At 39.7% G+C, this 20,428-nt stretch overlaps 1 protein-coding gene across 6 annotated transcripts in view; it reads right to left on the bottom strand.

Annotated features, from left to right (window-relative positions):
* The window catches only part of LOC141264764 (HEPACAM family member 2-like), a 34,814-nt gene extending 14,390 nt beyond the window's left edge, over window positions 1–20,424 (bottom strand). The window contains exons 1-3 of one of the 6 annotated variants that reach the window (XR_012320005.1): window positions 20,111–20,169; window positions 13,492–13,707; window positions 4,136–4,528 (exon numbers count right to left, since the gene is read on the bottom strand). Coding sequence is in view for 2 of the 6 variants with exons in the window: in XM_073677050.1 (XP_073533151.1) it covers window positions 4,136–4,528; window positions 7,678–7,729 (445 nt within the window). In the remaining 4 variants the exon portion in view is untranslated. Of the gene's footprint in view, window positions 1–4,135; window positions 4,529–7,677; window positions 7,805–13,491; window positions 13,708–20,110; window positions 20,301–20,333 lie in introns of those variants that run through there. The other 5 variants (XR_012320006.1, XR_012320003.1, XR_012320004.1 and 2 more) reach the window with 5 other exon arrangements.
* Between the last annotated feature and the right edge of the window lie 4 nt (window positions 20,425–20,428).

Here is a 20,428-nt window from a genome sequence, read left to right as displayed (position 1 = left end):
ATCACTGCTATACATTATAACCTGTCAGTGCTGCAGACACAAGTTAGTTTGATCATGCACTGCACATGATCAAAGTAACTTGCTGGTGCCCCGGATGTCGTTATGATGACATTAAGTCACAATGGCAACGATCGGGACCCTGCGCTGACCGTGCGGGGTCTCCAATCCAAGAATAGAGGGGCTTTTGTCCCTCTGCTCGCTCGCTAAATGCTGTGATTGCAGCATTTAGGGGGTCAAAGTGTCGGGAGGGGTGCGGGCACTCCTGACACCCGGCGGTGATCGCGCCAGCATGACCTGGCCTCCACAGTCACCAGACCTGAACCCAATCAAGATGGTTTGGGGTGAGCTGGACTGCAGAGTGAAGGCAAAAGGGCCAACAAGTGCTAAGCATCTCTGGGAACTCCTTCAAGATTGTTGGAAGACCATTTCTGGTGACTACCTCTTGAAGCTCATCAAGAGAATGCCAAGAGTGTGCAAAGCAGTCATCAAAGCAAAAGGTGGCTACTGTGAAGAACCTAGAATATAAGACATATTTTCAGTTGTTTCACACTTTTTTTGCTAAGTATATAATTCCACATGTGTTAATTCATAGTTTTGATGCCTTCAGTGTGAATGTACAATTTTCATAGTCATGAAAATACAGAAAAATCTTTAAATGAGAAGGTGTGTCCAAACTTTTGGTCTGTATATGTATATGGGGTAGGTTGACACAAGGTGAGGTCTTAATACCAGAGATGTGATAGAACCGTTTGGATACACCTTGTCGCGGCGGGATGGCTTTTACACCTATATACGTCCCCTATGTTATTTACATGGACTATTACTATTTGCAAAAAAAGAAAATACAGGGACGCTAAAAGGATCTGACCGTCAGGACTGCTGCGAATTGAAAGCAATACCACAATTGTCCCAGGGGGTAAAAATACTAAAATAGTAGATAATTCGCGCTGAGCTGCCGGATGATAAGGTGAAAAAAGGAATAGAGATAAATTATTCTAATAAAAAGAATTTATTTAAATAAGATTTAAAATATATAAAATGACTTAAGATCTGTTTTGAAAGAGTGAGTAACCAGATAATTGATTTATGGATGGGATTTGATGATAGGAGAAAATGGAGTCCGTTTGATAGGAGGAATCCACCCGAGAATGTCAACGTGATGGATTAGTTCTATACAGCGCCCCTCGATGGAGAGAAAGGGTATGTGGGTTAGAGTGGATTGATGCTGCGAGTAACTAACCTTTAAGAAGTGGACTATTGTATTACCTGAGTGATTGTTAAATACAATTCCTGACAAATGGTGCTTAATGAGGCTTTGCCGGGTGGCAGAAGATACCTAGCGGCACCAGGAGCGGTGAGTGACCGATGCGGCTGCTGCAAGGTGGAGAAAGGGGAACATGAAAAGGTTCCCGGTATCTACTGCAGCGGTCTGGAGACAAAGCACAGGCACCCCGCTGTGACAGGCCACTTTCTGAAGATCTTACCTCAAACAGAATGCGGCGGTTATGATACGTCAGGTAAGGTGCAGCAGGGAAGACACCGGAGACACACAATCAGAGCGGTAGTGTTACCTTATCGGTGTTTACTTGTGGAATGCTGAGAGATTCTTCAGCGTGGTAGTAGATTGAAGCAGAGTCCCGGCCGGTGACTAGCTTCCAACGGGGCAATACTCATTGGCGCGCTAGCTTATGGTGAGGCAAGCAGGACCTGACATGACGTCACAGGCACATGGTGACCACGTGGTAGAGCAGCTACGGAGGGCTGAGAGGACCAAAATCCGACGCGTTTCGGAAACAAAGGCGGTTTCCTTCCTCAGGGATGGTCCTTGATGGTATCTCAGCTTCTTATATACTACGGAGGGCTGAGAGGACCAAACTGCGACGCGTTTCGGAAACAAAGGCAGTTTCCTTCCTCAGGGATGGTCCTTGATGGTATCTCAGCTTCTTATATACTACGGAGGGCTGAGAGGACCAAAATCCGACGCGTTTCGGAAACAAAGGCGGTTTCCTTCCTCAGGGATGGTCCTTGATGGTATCTCAGCTTCTTATATGCTACGGAGGGCTGAGAGGACCAAAATCCGACGCGTTTCGGAAACAAAGGCAGTTTCCTTCCTCAGGGATGGTCCTTGATGGTATCTCAGCTTCTTATATACTACGGAGGGCTGAGAGGACCAAAATCCGACGTATTTCAGAAACAAAGGCAGCTTCCTTCCTCAGGGATGATCCTTGATGGTATCTCAGCTTCTTATATACTACGGAGGGCTGAGAGGACCAAACTGCGACGCGTTTCGGAAACAAAGGCAGTTTCCTTCCTCAGGGATGGTCCTTGATGGTATCTCAGCTTCTTATATACTACGGAGGGCTGAGAGGACCAAAATCCGACGCGTTTCGGAAACAAAGGCGGTTTCCTTCCTCAGGGATGGTCCTTGATGGTATCTCAGCTTCTTATATGCTACGGAGGGCTGAGAGGACCAAAATCCGACGCGTTTCGGAAACAAAGGCAGTTTCCTTCCTCAGGGATGGTCCTTGATGGTATCTCAGCTTCTTATATACTACGGAGGGCTGAGAGGACCAAAATCCGACGTATTTCAGAAACAAAGGCAGCTTCCTTCCTCAGGGATGATCCTTGATGGTATCTCAGCTTCTTATATACTACGGAGGGCTGAGAGGACCAAACTCCGACGCGTTTCGGAAACAAAGGCAGTTTCCTTCCTCAGGGATGGTCCTTGATGGTATCTCAGCTTCTTATATATGCGATGTGGGAGGTCCTTTAGGCATTGAAAGCAAAAACTTTAATATAATCACCTTGCCGCCAGTGTTTAGGTACGGTTTGGATAACGATCACCTGGGTGCCATGGATTTTTCCCCCCATGTTTCACAGTGTAGTATTTAGATAGGGGGTGGCCTGTAAATTTGTTGTTAATATTCCTAAAATGCTTGTTAATCCTTACGTGCATGGGACGCTTAGTACGTTCAATGTATAATTTGTCACACGGACATTTTAAACCATAAATTTAATCTGTTTGTAGAGCATGTAATAAAGTCAACAATAGGAAACTCGTTAATAGTTTTGTGTTTCTGCCTGGGTAGGTGTTTGCAGACTGAGCAATTTTTACATGGATAAAAACCTTTAAGGTTGTTTGGATGGGAATGCTCCGTGTTATGAGAACCCCTTTTTAAAGGATTTTTGACTGAAGGGGCAATGATGTTTCTTAGGTTATTAGCTTTTTTGAAAATACATTTAGGCTGTGGTGGTATTAGATCACCGATTATCTTGTCTTCCTTCAGAATGTTCCAGTGTCTGTTAACAATTTTTTTCATTAGTTTAGTGTTTGCGTTGAACTGAGTGATAATTGGGATATCGGGTTAAGATATCCTGATTCTTCGTGTTATGTTGAATTTTATCTGTCAGAAGGTTTTCTCGTGGTATGTCTGAAACAGTCTTTTGTGTGACTTCAAGGAACTCCTTTTGGTAGCCCTTTTCCAAGAATTTTTTAGTGATGGTTTTAGCTTCCTCCTCGAAGTCCACCACCTTGGAGCAATTCCAGTGTATTCTTACGTATTGGCTCCTCAGAATGTTAAGTAGCCTGTTTGGGAGACATTTTTATCTGGTCTGGAGACCAGAAGTCATTAAATGAATTTTCTATATGAAATTAGTATCAATGAATTTTTTCTTGAATTTTCTTCCAACACTAGCCAACAGCAGGTCAATTTCCTGGATATTAATATTTATATCGATCAAGGACAATTACACACACGAACTTATTCTAAACCAACAGATGTTAACAGCTCTAACCCACATACCCTTTCTCTCCATCGAGGGTCTCTCCATAGAACTAATCCACCACTTTGACATTCTCGGGTGGATTCCTCCTATGAAACGGACTCCATTTTCTCCGATCATCAAATCCCATCCAATTATTTGGTTACTCACTCTTTCAAAATGGATCTTAAGTCATTTTATATATTTTAAATCTCATTTAAATAAATTCTATATGGGGGCCCTACATTCAGTACATAAGAATCTTCTGAGCTTAATAGCAGGATAAAATGTAATCAATCAAGCATCGAAGCAACCCCAATATCATTGGTCTTTGTCAGGATGCGACCCCATGACATCAGCCCCGGGTTCCTACCTGGGTTACTGCACGCCGATTGAGGGCTGTGTATGACGAGCACCATAGACCTGCTTTGGTTCAGCTCCTGAAAGGTCACCGTGTATCGTCCAGAGTCATTCAGCTGGACGTTCTTGAGCAGGATGGAGGCATTTTCTGGGTAGAAGACCACCCTACGCTGATACCTCCCCACCACAATATGATACTCATTCCTAATCGTGACGGCTGGAGGCTCCCGGGAGCCAGACAGGGTCATCTCCGAAAACAGAACAATAGAATTTTCATGGTTCCAAATGATCTGCAGCATGGCCGGAGGCTGAGAGATGCGGTAGGTGACCGGCAGAAGAACAGAGTCACCGACAACCCCCTGTACAGGCTCCGTAGGGACTGTAATATTTAGGGATCTGGAGAAACCTGTAACAAAATAAACCATTAATAATAATTAAAAAAGAATCCTTTAAAAGGAGTCACTAGTTTAGGAAAACCCATTTTCAGATGCTTTAGTCAGAAATCATAAGGGTAATCTAAGAGAGTACCTCTCATCTAGAGTCTTTGGACGACCCTTCAAGTACATTCACATTATTGTCAATGTGCACTGTGTAATACTTCACTTCACCTGTGGGAGTGCTACAGGGAAACTGAAGACTTGCTGACAGATTGCCAAACACTTTCAAAGGGGTTCTTCACTACTCAGACAATCCATTGGCAATTAATATATGTAAAAGTAAAAACAGCCTGTACTCGCATCAGGTCTCCTGGGGCTTGCGTGACATTGTTATGTCATGTGAGCCCTGCAGACAATCAGCATTTACTAATGCGTCGCTTCACTCTCATTTCCTTCCAACAAAACTGAAATCCGGAGGAACTGAGAGATCAGCAGCATTTCTGACCTCTTCTGGATGTCAGTTTCGTCCAAAGGAAGGAAATGTTTTCACACTGGTGATAGTAAGGTTGCAGGACTTTGCTTCTTTTAAAACAGTGGTAATTCGCAAACTATGTTAGAAGAGACAAGTAGGCAGTGATGTGAAAAAGTATTTGATCCCCTTTATTTCCAATTTAAATTGTAGCAATCATTTATAGAACAAAGCAACAAAGGTTTTTGTCATGAAAAAATTGCAAATTTTGTTGCATGCCTTTTTTTAGTCCCAAAAATTTACTTTTTGTTATTTTACACCTCCTACTGGAGAGCTGTGCAAATAAGGTAGAAATAGTCACTGCCGGTTCAAATTTGTGCATAAAAACTGTAAATAACTTTATTTTATTGTAACTATCACCATAGTCACCCCTTTATTAGGGCACTCATCTTTTCTTTGGCTTTGTGGTACTTGCAACAAATCAATTCAATTAACCCACATGGTTGATGAATTTGGTGGAAAATAAAAAAAAAGTTCTTTATTTTTGTCTTTAACCAATTCCTTAAAAAGTCGCATGTTTGTCTAAAAAAAAAAAAAAAAAAAAAAGAAAAAAGCGCCATATTGAAAACTACTCCAGAAACCTTTTCTAAAGGGGAACTGAAGTGAGATGCACCCAAAAAAAAAAAAGTGATATTTGGTAAGAGTGTTCATTTGTCTAAAACATCTGGATAAGCAAAGCTGTTGAGGAGCAGGAAATAAAAGAAAAACAACTTAAAAAGTGGCACAGAACTTATAGAAAATAAGGCGTCAATATAAAAGCCGCTAAAAGGGGGGACATTACTCCAGAAAACAGGAGAAAAAAAAAGATGAATCAGGGTGTAAGTTCTTGGCTGACTTGAATAGAGGCATTCTTCCATTTTTGACTCTCCAAGGTGGAATGATCGTCTTCAGGAGTGCAGACACTCAGTCCACCATGTAGGGTCTCCGTAGATGGAAATATGCCTCCATTCAAGTCAGTGAAGAACGTAATATTTGAACAATAAGCACCTAGATGTGAATAAATATTCTGAAAGTTTTCTTACAAATTGTCGGATTTGAATAGGTTGATTGGATACAGGGAATTTCATTATTGCATTGAACATAGTTGTTTTGCTGAGAACTTTTTTCATGGTATGATTTAAGACGACTGTGAGATCCTTGTTGCACCCACCGTGTGCCGAATCCTGCTTGGGTTGCGTCTTTTGAAGCAAATGACCATCATCCCTGGACAATGATCGCTCCAAGGCTCCACACTTTCCAGATCTGCCTTCCTGCAGGTCCTCGGCCCTGTACAATGCCGCTCATCTGTGTATGTGTGCTTGATCAGCACGCACAGTGGTAGTAATAAAAGCTTTAGTGAAACAGCTCTGTAAGATGTCCAGGATAGGAGCCATCACATTTCACTACGGAGGTAATAGAGCACATAGTGCTGAGACCAGGACAAGCAGAAGCCCCTGCACTATGGAACGTTCACCAGATTTATAAAGTGCAACTTTTTGAAAAGTCTCAAACTCACTTAAAAATGGTAGGTGGGGTAAAAAGTGGAATATTAATTCTAAAGAAAATCTTAAGATCTGTCAGATTTACCAAACATTAATACATTGCACATAGTCCTCCATACAGAATAATGGGCCCTACATAGTCCTCCATACAGAATAATGGCCCTACATAGTCCTCCATACAGTATAATGGGCCCCACATAGTCCTCCATACAGTATAATAGCCCCCACATAGTCCTCCACACAGTATAATGGGCCCCACATAGTCCTCCATACAGAATAATGGCCCCACATAGTCCTCCATACAGAATAATGGGCCCCACATAGTCCTCCATACAGAATAATGGCCCCACATAGTCCTCCATACAGTATAATGGGCCCCACATAGTCCTCCATACAGTATAATAGCCCCCACATAGTCCTCCACACAGTATAATGGGCCCCACATAGTCCTCCATACAGAATAATGGCCCCACATAGTCCTCCATACAGAATAATGGGCCCCACATAGTCCTCCATACGGAATAATGGGCCACCCATAGTCCTCCATACAGAATAATGACCCTACATAGTCCTCAATACAGTATAATGGGCCCCACACAGTCCTCCACACAGTATAATAGCCCCCATATAGTCCTCCATACAGAATAATGGCCCTACATAGTCCTCAATACAGTATAATGGGCCCCACACAGTCCTCCACACAGTATAATAGCCCCCATATAGTCCTCCATACAGAATAATGGCCCTACATAGTCCTCAATACAGTATAATGGGCCCCACACAGTCCTCCACACAGTATAATAGCCCCCATATAGTACTCCATACAGAATAATGGCCCCACATAGTCCTCAATACAGTATAATGGGCCCCACATAGTCCTCCATACAGTATAATGGCCCCACATAGTCCTTCATACAGAATAATGGGCCCCCCATAGTCCTCCATACAGAATAATGGCTCCACATAGTCCTCAATACAGTATAATGGGCCCCACATAGTCCTCCATACAGTATAATGGGCCCCCCATAGTCCTCCATACAGAATAATGGTGTAGTGGCCCAAATATATTCACCCTGAGGGCCAGATGTGGCCCTCGGGCCAGAGTGTGACATCTGTGCCTTAGATCTATGGGTTTGGGTCGTTGTGTGGCTTTGTACGGGTCACTTACCGATCAGCAGAACATGGGCACAGAGACGTAGAAGCATCGGAGCAGGCTTCATCTCTGAGGCTAGCTGAGCGGACAAGGCTAATGGCAGGAAATGAACTGCTCAAGTAGTATATACTTTCACTTATTTCATACTATATTTAGGCGAGCAGAGCAGTGATGCAGAGTAAATCATGGTAGGTGCAACACAGTAACCTGTGCTGCTAAAACAACACAAGATGGATTGTAGACTACCTCATATTTTTTAGTTGCTATTTTTCACCAAAAAAATGCTGAAAATTTTGGAAAAAAATTAGAACGTTTTCAAAAAGTTCAATTTTCTGCTACTTTCTGATATGAAGCACAAGTAGTTACATGGCGTTGTTCCCTTTCAACTTTTTTTTCTTTCTTTTTAGCTCCACTGCTCTGGTATTTGGTGATCAGCAGCAGCGGGTGATGTCTTGTTGTTGGTACTGCAACCAATCACTTCTGCGGCTCAGGCCTTCTACGTCAATGTGACGTAACCACAGAGACACAGCAGGGGACTCAGTATTTGATTCTATACATCATTAAGCCTATGGACTAAAAATAGTTGAAAAAGGACAACCCCTTTACATAAATAACCTTCTTATTTAGGTGGGTATTTTTTTTTTATCGGTTTAGAACTTTATAGGGTTGACAATAGCAATTTTAAACAACTTTCAATGTCCAAAGCATATTTTTTTTATCATTTTTTTACCGTATATTTTAACTCCAAACTGTACTGTAGAAAGGAACAATCAATCATCATTCATTATTATTTATTTATTTATATAGCGCCATTGATTCCCCGGTGCTATACATAAGAAGAGGTTACATAAGAAATACAGATATCACTTACAGTAAATGAACTAACAATGATAGACTGATACAGAGGGAGGAGGACCCTGCCCCTGGGGGCTTACATTCTACAGGATGGTGGGGAAGGAGAGAGTAGGTTGGGGGCTGCAGTAGCTCCGGTGTTGAGGCAGAGGGGTCATGGCAGGCTGTAAGCTTGTTTGAAGAGATGGGTTTTCAGGTTCTGTCTGAAGGATCCGGATGTGGTGGATAATCGGACGTGTTGAGGCACAGAATTCCATAGGATGGGGGATATTCAGGAGAAATCTTGGAGGCGATTGCGTGAGGAACGAATAAGTGTGGAGGAGAGAAGGAGGTCTTGGGAGGACCGGAGATTACGTAAGGGAATGTATCGGGAGATTAGTTCAGAGATATACGGAGTAGACGGCTTTGTAGGTCAGTGTTAGTAGTTTGAACTGGATAAGCTGGGCAATTGGGAGCCAGTGAAGGGATATGCAAAGGGGGGTAGCAGATGAGTAGCGAGGCGAGAGATGAACCTGTCATGCAGCAGAGTTAAGGACAGACGGGGGGTGCGAGAGTGTTAGCAGGGAGGCCACAGAGGAAGAGGTTGCAGTAGTCGAGGCAGGAGATGATGAGGGCATGCACAAGCAGTTTAGTAGATTGAGGGTTGAGGAAAGGACGGATTCTGGAAATGTTTTTCAGCTGGAGGCGACAGGAGGTGGCGAGAGCTTGGATGTGGGGTTTGAAGGACAGGGCAGAGTCAAGGGTTACTCCGAGGCAGCGGACTTCTGGGAAAGGGGAAAGAGTAATGTTCTTTATCATGATAGAAAGATCAGGTGGGGAAGATATGCGAGATGGGGGAAAGATGAGGAGTTCAGTTTTGTCCACATTGAGCTTGAGGAAGTGAGAGGAGAAGCAGGAGGATATGGCTGATGCTAGGATTCTGGACAGCAGAGAGGTGACGTCTGGGCCACAGAGGTAGATCTGGGTGTCATCAGCGTACAGATCGTACTGGAAGCCAGGGAATTTTATGAGCTGTCCCAGGCCAAGGGTAATGATTGAGAAGAGTAGGGGTCCTAGGACAGAGCCTTGAGGGACTCCAACAGAGAGGGGACAGGGTGAGGAGGTAGTGTCGGAGTGGGAGACGCTAAATGTGCGGTTAGAAGGGTATGAGGAGATCTAGGATAGGGCAAGGTCTTTGATGCCAAAGAAAGAGATGATCTGTAGTAGGAGGCAGTGGTCAATTTTGTCGAAGGCAGAGGACAGGTCAAGAAGAAGGAGTACTGAGAATTGTCTGTTAGCTTTGGCTGTAAGTAAGTCATTAGTAATTTTTGTAAGGGCAGTTTTGGTGGAATGGTGGGGGCGGAAGCCAGATTGTCTGTTGTCGAAGAGAGAGGAAAGTTCAGCGTGAACGTGTTGCTCAAGGAGTTTGGAGGCAAATTGGAGTAGCGATATGGGGCGGTAGCTGGACAAGGCGGTTGGGTCGATGGATGGCTTTTAGAGGATAGGCGTGATTGTGGCATGTTTGAAGGCAGCGGGGAAGGTACCAGAAGTTACTGATAGGTTGAAGAGATGGGTTAGGAATGGGATGAGTGCGGGGGTGAGGTTGGGGAGGAGGTGTGATGGGATGGGGTCGAGTGCACAAGTGGTGAGGTGTGATTTGGAGAGGAGATGAGTGAGGTCTCCTTCCGTGATATTGGAAAGGGAGGTTATGGGGGGGGAAGGGCAATAGTCTGGGAAACAAAGGGTTTGTGGTGGTTGGACAGTAAAGACTTGCCATGTTTGGTGAATCTTGTTTTTGAAGTGTGTGGCTGTCAGGGTTTCACAGAGACGACACCGGAGAGATCACACAATATCTCACCGCTGCCGTCACTCTATCAGGATTTCATCAGGGATTCGCGAGCACATGATCCAGACTACTCATTGCACAGCTATAGGCAAGCGAGCAGGAAGCGTATGGTGTCACACCTCTGGATTCCAAAGCATGGAATATTTGTAGAAGCCCTGTATAGTTACTGCTGGCTTCACGATAGCCCAATTATTATTATTCGCTGCCACCACCGGCAGAGTTTGAAATATAATACAGGCCTGGCCGGACGCCTGTGTTCGTCTGTGTGCCCACTATGCGTTTTTCAAGATTTTTTGATGCGGATTTTTCGCAGCGTAAACGCTTGGTAATCCGTGCCCCATGATCCCCAATGAAAATCAGCATGTTCTGTGCCCATGCTGCAGAATTTTTTGCAGCGGATTTTCCTTGCAGAAAAATCTGCAGCATGTCCATTACTTGTGCGTTTCTGCATGCGGATTTGAGGTCCCAATGCATTTGAAAAACGAAAGTCAAATGCGCATGTAAAAACGCTGCAAAAACGCGTGTAAAATCTGCAAGCGTTCTTGACTGCCAAGAACATGCAGAAATGCTGCAGAAATTTTCTGCTTCATTTCTGCATCGTGGGCACATACCCTTCTGGTAGTGTATGGCTTCGGGGGAGGGAACGATTACAGAGCAAAAGAAACAGAACTATTACATTTTATATTTAATCAAAAAGGAGGCAGTGTTTAGGAAAAATATAAAAGATTTTACAAAAGGGACAAAACAATACATATGCAGTTACATAAAATAATAAGGATTAAAGAATAAACTTACTATACGATCACAGAGACGATTCAAAATAGCTGGAGGGGAGACACTCCACTTGCTCAGGGAATGTGACCCCTTGCTTATGATACATATACTCCCGGCACTTAGGCTAAAAGAATCCAAGGAGGATGGAGTAGTACTAAGGGGAGACCTGCCCACACACCCCCTGTGCTGACATCCTGTGGGCAGGTTCCCAGCCTGCACATTTTTATTAAGATATCTGTTTTTTGGGATAACTTATCGCTGGTTGATCCCAGAAGCCCAAAAGTGATACCATATTTTCTATTATGATTTTACCTTCATTTAGAGACCACACATGGTGTAGCTGCGATCTGCTATTTTGTTACTTTTGCACCACAGCCCCCCAGAGGGGCTTACAGCAACAGGAAAATATCTACATTGTTCCCTAGCTGACCCTGTCACTGAAAATATGGGTCACATTATTATCAGAATTATGGAACTTGAGCTATTCCATATTTCGTATCGGTGCCGGACGTCCTGGGAATCTCTATTAAATTCCCTTTGACATCCTGGGAATGAAGTTTCTCAGCTAGATGTCGATTTATTGCAAGCCTGTGTTTAATTATCCCCTGCCTCTGCCAGGGAGAAAGACCCTCCCATTTTAATTGGGTGGTAGCACCTCTCTTGTATCAGTATTTGTTTAAACTACTTCTGCTGTGGGTGATAATTTGCAGAAAGATCGCTCTTTAGATTATTAGCTCTTCTCTGGTGACAAATGGTGGATAAGAGAGGGGTGAATAGGGGTTTGGGAGAAATTGTTAATATTTCCTTAATATCTCCATGACAGTGGCAAACTCCTCAGAAGAGATGACGGAGGTCGGAGGGGGCAGTGGAGGGCGGAGGAGAGAGTTGATTTATTAAGGCTGTGATGAAGTTTGTTCATCTTTTCACTGTTTTGCAGAAAATAAAGCAAAATGGAGGTGGTATTTTATTTTTTTGCGAATATTAATTTGTAATCTATGTTTTTTTCAGTAATAGAGCAGGTGTCAACATAGAAACAAATCTCGAACTTGCTACTACATTTTTAATTTTTGTTTATTCTAGAAATATGTTCCCTATTGTGGTACAAGACTCAGAATTAACCCTTTCTAAACCCATTTTTTTGCAGATTTTTTCAAAACAAATTGTCTGCCAAGAAACAAAGAATAATCTGCGCTATCTGCTGCCTGAAGTCAGTGCTAATGAGAACAAATACAAGAAAAAAGTGTCGGACATCTTCTCATCTTCTGACATCAGAGCGGAACAGTAGAATCAAAATAACGGATGAGCTCAAACGTAGGATTGGAAAGGGGTAAAATTGAATGAGCATCTTGTGGATATTTGGTTACTGTTTAGGGTGTTTTTTTTTTAGATACTATGAAAAAGTTAAAGTATGTGTTCAGATATAATCTCCTGTATTGCTACATTTATGTAGCTGTTAAAACACTGAGGAATAGGTGAAAAATTGTTATATTTTTCCATTTATATTAGTACAGTGTATTATGAACATAGTGCCATCAACTCTCAACTGCTAAGAAAGCCCTATGTGTTTCTTCACACTCAGCAATAAAACTGATGCCTCTGACAAATCCTTTCTGAAATCAGCCTTCCATCATCAGACACAAGATCCAACCATATATCTTGATTCCTGCTCTTTCTCAGCATAAAAGGACGGCGTTATGGCAAGAATCTTTTTTTACAAGAGGCTGTGCCCTAGAAGAAGCAGGAATAAAGGCGAAACTAAAGTCATTACTTTTCAAGAAGGCAGTAGTACTATCTAAAGCAGGCACTCATTGGGCATAGTTTGTTTTATGGGGGCATTATTAGTTTTAGGGCATTACTACTGTGTAGGAAGGGCAATATTAGCTTTGCAATGAGTGCTTGCAACCCACAATACACCACTGCTTTTTACTTTTTATTTAGCATTCTCTCCCAATTGGTGTTCTCTAGAAAATTCCTTGAGAGGTTTGTGCCTTTTATGGTGCTCCCCCCCCCACCCTCCAGGACACAGACACAGTCCCAAAAACTCAAGGTACCTGATAAGGTTGAAACTTATCTCCCTTATTATTTGATTTTGCCTTCAAACCTCTAGACCGCCAAGTATGCAAAAATTTTAATTTTTCTGAAAAGGCATTGCCTTTACATTTGTTTAACCCTTCTCTCAGAGTTCACCTCTTTGCCTCATGGGACACACTCTATTTCTTACAGTTCCCCTCCTCTACCCAAACTCATTGCTCTTAGAAAATTATCAGAAAAGTGGAGTAGGATGCATGTATATGAGAAGTATCCAGAATTTTCACATATTATATCATATATAAGCTAATAATAAGATGTGACGAAACACACAAAAAGTTTACTTCTACCTTTGGTTACTTGTATCGATAAATAGGTCGTGGCTGACAGTTGGTTTCCGCAGGTGAAAAGCTTAAGGCAATTTCCGGACACAAATATTGCAAATGAATCACAATAAACACAGTCCGCTGCTGAGGTCACGATCACCGAGGTTATTTCTTACTGCCAAGTGAGCGGAAACTCATGGGGTCCAGGAACTGAACACCGTCACCATTTAAAGTTCACACCTAAATGAGAGCCTTTTATCAGACTTGAGGTGAGGAAAAGTCACCGAAAGCCGAAACCTTTTCTATCTACAGAAACGCAGCAAATGGCAGTCATGACATGGAAGGCCAAACTTAGTAAGTCTTCAGTACCTCTCCAAATTACCAAGGGGTACAGAAGACAGGAAAATCATGAGCAAGCCACAACCGCCAGTATTATTAAATAATATAAAAGGAATGCAATGTTTTGTAGCACCATACGACAATATCACCTAGGCTTTTTGAACGTAAAATGATTCAGACACTGCACATTTTTTGGGCAGTCACTACATGGTATTATCATATCACTACATGGCAGAATGATAGACAGGAGACATTAATTAGAATATAAACAGAGTATAGAATATAAAAGAAAAACTCTTTTATATTTGGTAAAGGCGAGATGTTTACTTGTTGCCCAGAGCACCATTCCCTATAGATCAGGCGATGATTAGATGCATCTCTGCAACAAAGTCATCTTTATAGTTCCTGGAGTCATATTACAGGGGTCCTAAAAGAAGAAGATTTCAGTGATGCTCCAAGGATCATTACACTGAAGCAAGTGTACATAGGGGCTGTATTATAGTAGTTATATTCTTGTACATAGGGGCAGTATTATAGTAGTTATATTCTTGTACATAGAGGCAGTATTATAGTAGTTATATTCTTGTACATAGGGGGCAGTATTATAGTAGGTATATTCTTGTACATAGGGGGCAGTATTATAGTAGTTATATTCTTGTACATAGGAGCAGTATTATAGTAGTTATATTCTTGTACATAGGGGCAGTATTATAGTAGTTATTCTCTTGTACATAGGAGCAGTATTATAGTAGTTATATTCTTGTACATAGGGGGCAGTATTATAGTAGTTATATTCTTGTACATAGGGAGCAGTATTATAGTAGTTATATTCTTGTACATGGGAGCAGTATTATAGTAGTTATATTCTTGTACATAGGGGGCAGTATTATAGTAGTTATATTCTTGTACATAGGGAGCAGTATTATAGTAGTTATATTCTTGTACATAGGAGCAGTATTATAGTAGTTATATTCTTGTACATAGGAGCAGTATTATAGTAGTTATATTCTTGTACATAGGGGGCAGTATTATAGTAGTTTTATTCTTGTACATAGGGGGCAGTATTATAGTAGTTATATTCTTGTACATAGGGGGCAGTATTATAGTAGTTATATTCTTGTACATAGGAGCAGTATTATAGTAGTTATATTCTTGTACATAGGGGCTGTATTATAGTAGTTATATTCTTGTACATAGGGGCAGTATTATAGTAGTTATATTCTTGTACATAGAGGCAGTATTATAGTAGTTATATTCTTGTACATAGGGGGCAGTATTATAGTAGGTATATTCTTGTACATAGGGGGCAGTATTATAGTAGTTATATTCTTGTACATAGGAGCAGTATTATAGTAGTTATATTCTTGTACATAGGGGCAGTATTATAGTAGTTATTCTCTTGTACATAGGAGCAGTATTATAGTAGTTATATTCTTGTACATAGGGGGCAGTATTATAGTAGTTATATTCTTGTACATAGGGAGCAGTATTATAGTAGTTATATTCTTGTACATGGGAGCAGTATTATAGTAGTTATATTCTTGTACATAGGGGGCAGTATTATAGTAGTTATATTCTTGTACATAGGGGGCAGTATTATAGTAGTTATATTCTTGTACATAGGGAGCAGTATTATAGTAGTTATATTCTTGTACATAGGAGCAGTATTATAGTAGTTATATTCTTGTACATAGGAGCAGTATTATAGTAGTTATATTCTTGTACATAGGGGGCAGTATTATAGTAGTTTTATTCTTGTACATAGGGGGCAGTATTATAGTAGTTATATTCTTGTACATAGGGGGCAGTATTATAGTAGTTATATTCTTGTACATAGGAGCAGTATTATAGTAGTTATATTCTTGTACATAGGGGCAGTATTATAGTAGTTATATTCTTGTACATAGGGGGCAGTATTATAGTAGTTATATTCTTGTACATAGGGGGCAGTATTATAGTAGTTATATTCTTGTACATAGGAGCAGTATTATAGTAGTTATAATCTTGTACATAGGGGCAGTATTATAGTAGTTATATTCTTGTACATAGGAGCAGTATTATAGTAGTTATATTCTTGTACATAGGGGGCAGTATTATAGTAGTTATATTCTTGTACATAGGAGCAGTATTATAGTAGTTATATTCTTGTACATAGGGGGCAGCATTATAGTAGTTATATTCTTGTACATAGGGGGCAGTATTATAGTAGTTATATTCTTGCACATAGGGGGCAGTATTATAGTAGTTATATTCTTGTACATAGGGGGCAGTATTATAGTAGTTATATTCTTGTACATAGGAGCAGTATTATAGTAGTTATATTCTTGTGCATAGGAGCAGTATTATAGTAGTTATATTCTTGTACATAGGGGCAGTATTATAGTAGTTATATTCTTGTACATAGGGGGCAGTATTATAGCAGTTATATTCTTGTACATAGGGGGCAGTATTATAGCAGTTATATTCTTGTACATAGGAGCAGTATTATAGTAGTTATATTCTTGTACATAGGGGCAGTATTATAGTAGTTATATTCTTGTGCATAGGAGCAGTATTATAGTAGTTCTATTCTTGTACATAGGGGGCAGTATTATAGTAGTTATATTCTTGTACATAGGGGGCAGTATTATAGTAGTTATATTCTTGTACATAGGAGCAGTATTATAGTAGTTATAATCTTGTACATAGGGGCAGTATTATAGTAGTTATATTCTTGTACATAGGAGAAGTATTATAGTAGTTATATTCTTGTACATAGGGGGCAGTATTATAGTAGTTATATTCTTGTACATAGGGGGCAGCATTATAGTAGTTATATTCTTGTACATAGGGGGCAGTATTATAGTAGTTATATTCTTGCACATAGGGGGCAGTATTATAGTAGTTATATTCTTGTACATAGGGGGCAGTATTATAGTAGTTATATTCTTGTACATAGGAGCAGTATTATAGTAGTTATATTCTTGTGCATAGGAGCAGTATTATAGTAGTTATATTCTTGTACATAGGGGCAGTATTATAGTAGTTATATTCTTGTACATAGGGGGCAGTATTATAGCAGTTATATTCTTGTACATAGGGGGCAGTATTATAGCAGTTATATTCTTGTACATAGGAGCAGTATTATAGTAGTTATATTCTTGTACATAGGGGCAGTATTATAGTAGTTATATTCTTGTGCATAGGAGCAGTATTATAGTAGTTATATTCTTGTACATAGGGGCAGTATTATAGTAGTTATATTCTTGTACATAGGGGGCAGTATTATAGCAGTTATATTCTTGTACATAGGAGCAGTGTTATAGTAGTTATATTCTTGTACATAGGGGCAGTATTATAGTAGTTATATTCTTGTACATAGGGGCAGTATTATAGTAGTTATATTCTTGTACATAGGAGCAGTATTATAGTAGTTATATTCTTGTACATAGGAGCAGTATTATAGTAGTTATATTCTTGTACATAGGGGGCAGTATTATAGTAGATATATTCTTCTACATAGCAGCAGTATTATAGTAGTTATATTCTTGTACATAGGAGCAGTATTATAGTAGATATATTCTTCTACATAGCAGCAGTATTATAGTAGTTATATTCTTGTACAGAGGAGCAGTATTATAGTAGTTATATTCTTGTACATAGGGGGCAGTATTATAGTAGATATATTCTTCTACATAGCAGCAGTATTATAGTAGCTATATTCTTGTACATAGGGGCAGTATTATAGTAGTTATATTCTTGTACATAGGAGCAGTATTATATTAGTTATATTCTTGTACATAGGGGCAGTATTATAGTAGTTATATTCTTGTACATAGGAGCAGTATTATAGTAGTTATATTCTTGTACATAGGAGCAGTATTATAGTAGTTATATTCTTGTACATAGGGGGCAGTATTATAGTAGTTATATTCTTGTACATAGGAGCAGTATTATAGTAGTTATATTCTTGTACATAGGAGCAGTATTATAGTAGTTATATTCTTGTACATAGGGGCAGTATTATAGTAGTTATATTCTTGTACATAGGGGCAGTATTATAGTAGTTATATTCTTGTACATAGGAGCAGTATTATAGTAGTTATATTCTTGTACATAGGGGGCAGTATTATAGTAGTTATATTCTTGTACATATGAGCAGTATTATAGCAGTTATATTCTTGTACATAGGAGCAGTATTATAGCAGTTATATTCTTGTACATAGGAGCAGTATTATAGTAGTTATAATCTTGTACATAGGAGGCAGTATTATAGTAGTTATATTCTTGTGAATAGAGGGCAGTATTATAGTAGTTATATTCTTGTACATAGGGGGCAGTATTATAGTAGTTATATTCTTGTACATAGGAGGCAGTATTATAGTAGTTATATTCTTATACATAGGAGCAGTATTATAGTAGTTATATTCTTGTACATAGGGGGCAGTATTATAGTAGTTATATTCTTGTACATAGGAGGCAGTATTATAGTTATATTTTTGCCTATAGGGGGCAGTATTATAGTAGTTATATTCTTGTACATAGGGGCAGTATTATAGTAGTTATATTCTTGTACATAGGGGGCAGTATTATAGTAGTTATATTCTTGTGCATAGAGGGCAGTATTATAGTAGTTATATTCTTGTACATGGGAGCAGTATTATTGCAGTTATATTCTTGTACATAGGAGCAGTATTATAGTAGTTATAATCTTGTACATAGGAGGCAGTATTATAGTAGTTATATTCTTGTGAATAGAGGGCAGTATTATAGTAGTTATATTCTTGTACATAGGGGGCAGTATTATAGTAGTTATATTCTTGTGCATAGAGGGCAGTATTATAGTAGTTATATTCTTATACATAGGAGCAGTATTATAGTAGTTATATTCTTGTACATAGGGGGCAGTATTATAGTAGTTATATTCTTGTACATAGGAGGCAGTATTATAGTTATATTTTTGCCTATAGGGGGCAGTATTATAGTAGTTATATTCTTGTATATAGGAGCAGTATTATAGTAGTTATATTCTTGTACATAGGGGCAGTATTATAGTAGTTATATTCTTGTACATAGGGGGCAGTATTATAGTAGTTATATTCTTGTGCATAGAGGGCAGTATTATAGTAGTTATATTCTTGTGCATAGAGGGCAGTATTATAGTAGTTATATTCTTGTACATAGGGGGCAGTATTATAGTAGTTATATTCTTGTACATAGGAGGCAGTATTATAGTTATATTTTTGCCTATAGGGGGCAGTATTATAGTAGTTATATTCTTGTACATAGGGGCAGTATTATAGTAGTTATATTCTTGTACATAGGGGCAGTATTATAGTAGTTATATTCTTGTACATAGGGGGCAGTATTATAGTAGTTATATTCTTGTACATAGGGGGCAGTATTATAGTAGTTATATTCTTGTACATAGGGGCAGTATTATAGTAGTTATATTCTTGTACATAGGGGCAGTATTATAGTAGTTATATTCTTGTACATAGGGGGCAGTATTATAGTAGTTATATTCTTGTACATAGGGGGCAGTATTATAGTAGTTATATTCTTGTGCATAGAGGGCAGTATTATAGTAGTTATATTCTTGTGCATAGAGGGCAGTATTATAGTAGTTATATTCTTGTACATAGGGGGCAGTATTATAGTAGTTATATTCTTGTACATAGGGGCAGTATTATAGTAGTTATATTCTTGTACATAGGGGGCAGTATTATAGTAGTTATATTCTTGTGCATAAAGGGCAGTATTATAGTAGTTATATTCTTGTACATAGGGAGCAGTATTATAGTAGTTATATTCTTGTACATAGGGGGCAGTATTATAGTAGTTATATTCTTGTACATAGGGGGCAGTATTATAGTAGTTATATTCTTGTACATAGGAGGCAGTATTATAGTTATATTTTTGCCTATAGGGGGCAGTATTATAGTAGTTATATTCTTGTACATAGGGGCAGTATTATAGTAGTTATATTCTTGTACATAGGGGCAGTATTATAGTAGTTATATTCTTGTACATAGGGGGCAGTATTATAGTAGTTATATTCTTGTGCATAGGAGGCAGTATTATAGTTATATTTTTGCCTATAGGGGGCAGTATTATAGTAGTTATATTCTTGTACATAGGAGGCAGTATTATAGTTATATTTTTGCCTATAGGGGGCAGTATTATAGTAGTTATATTCTTTCCTATTGGGGGCAGTATTACATCAGTATGAAAAGATTTATTAGTCCTATGTACATATAATTTATGTCCCACAGGTTCTGTTCATGGTCAGTGCATACAGGGGGTTAACAGCACTATACATTACATCTCTCTTTACCGCTCAGGGATACATCACGTGATTGGAGTCAGGTTTCCTGAGTGACTAATCTCATCCGGGGATTTCGTTTCCTCCTCCCCGCTCCGCCCTCTGTTTATTGTTCTCACAGTCTCCGCCTCTGATTTTATCCAATCCAGACCGCGCTGCCCTTCCCCCACAATGTAACACTACCCGCCTTTTCCTGTGGAAACAGTGTGACTCCGCCTCTTACCATCCACCAATCGCTGGGGACTTCACGCGCTTCAGATTAGTCGACTCCTTCTGACTCCGCCTTTCACTTTCATCCAATCATCTATCACTTTCTTT

Source organism: Phyllobates terribilis, unplaced genomic scaffold (genome assembly GCF_046119375.1).
Source record: "Phyllobates terribilis strain yellow unplaced genomic scaffold, ASM4611937v1 Scaffold_4__5_contigs__length_816908805, whole genome shotgun sequence".
Taxonomy (NCBI): domain Eukaryota; kingdom Metazoa; phylum Chordata; class Amphibia; order Anura; family Dendrobatidae; genus Phyllobates; species Phyllobates terribilis.
This window is presented reverse-complemented; position numbering and strand designations above follow the sequence as displayed.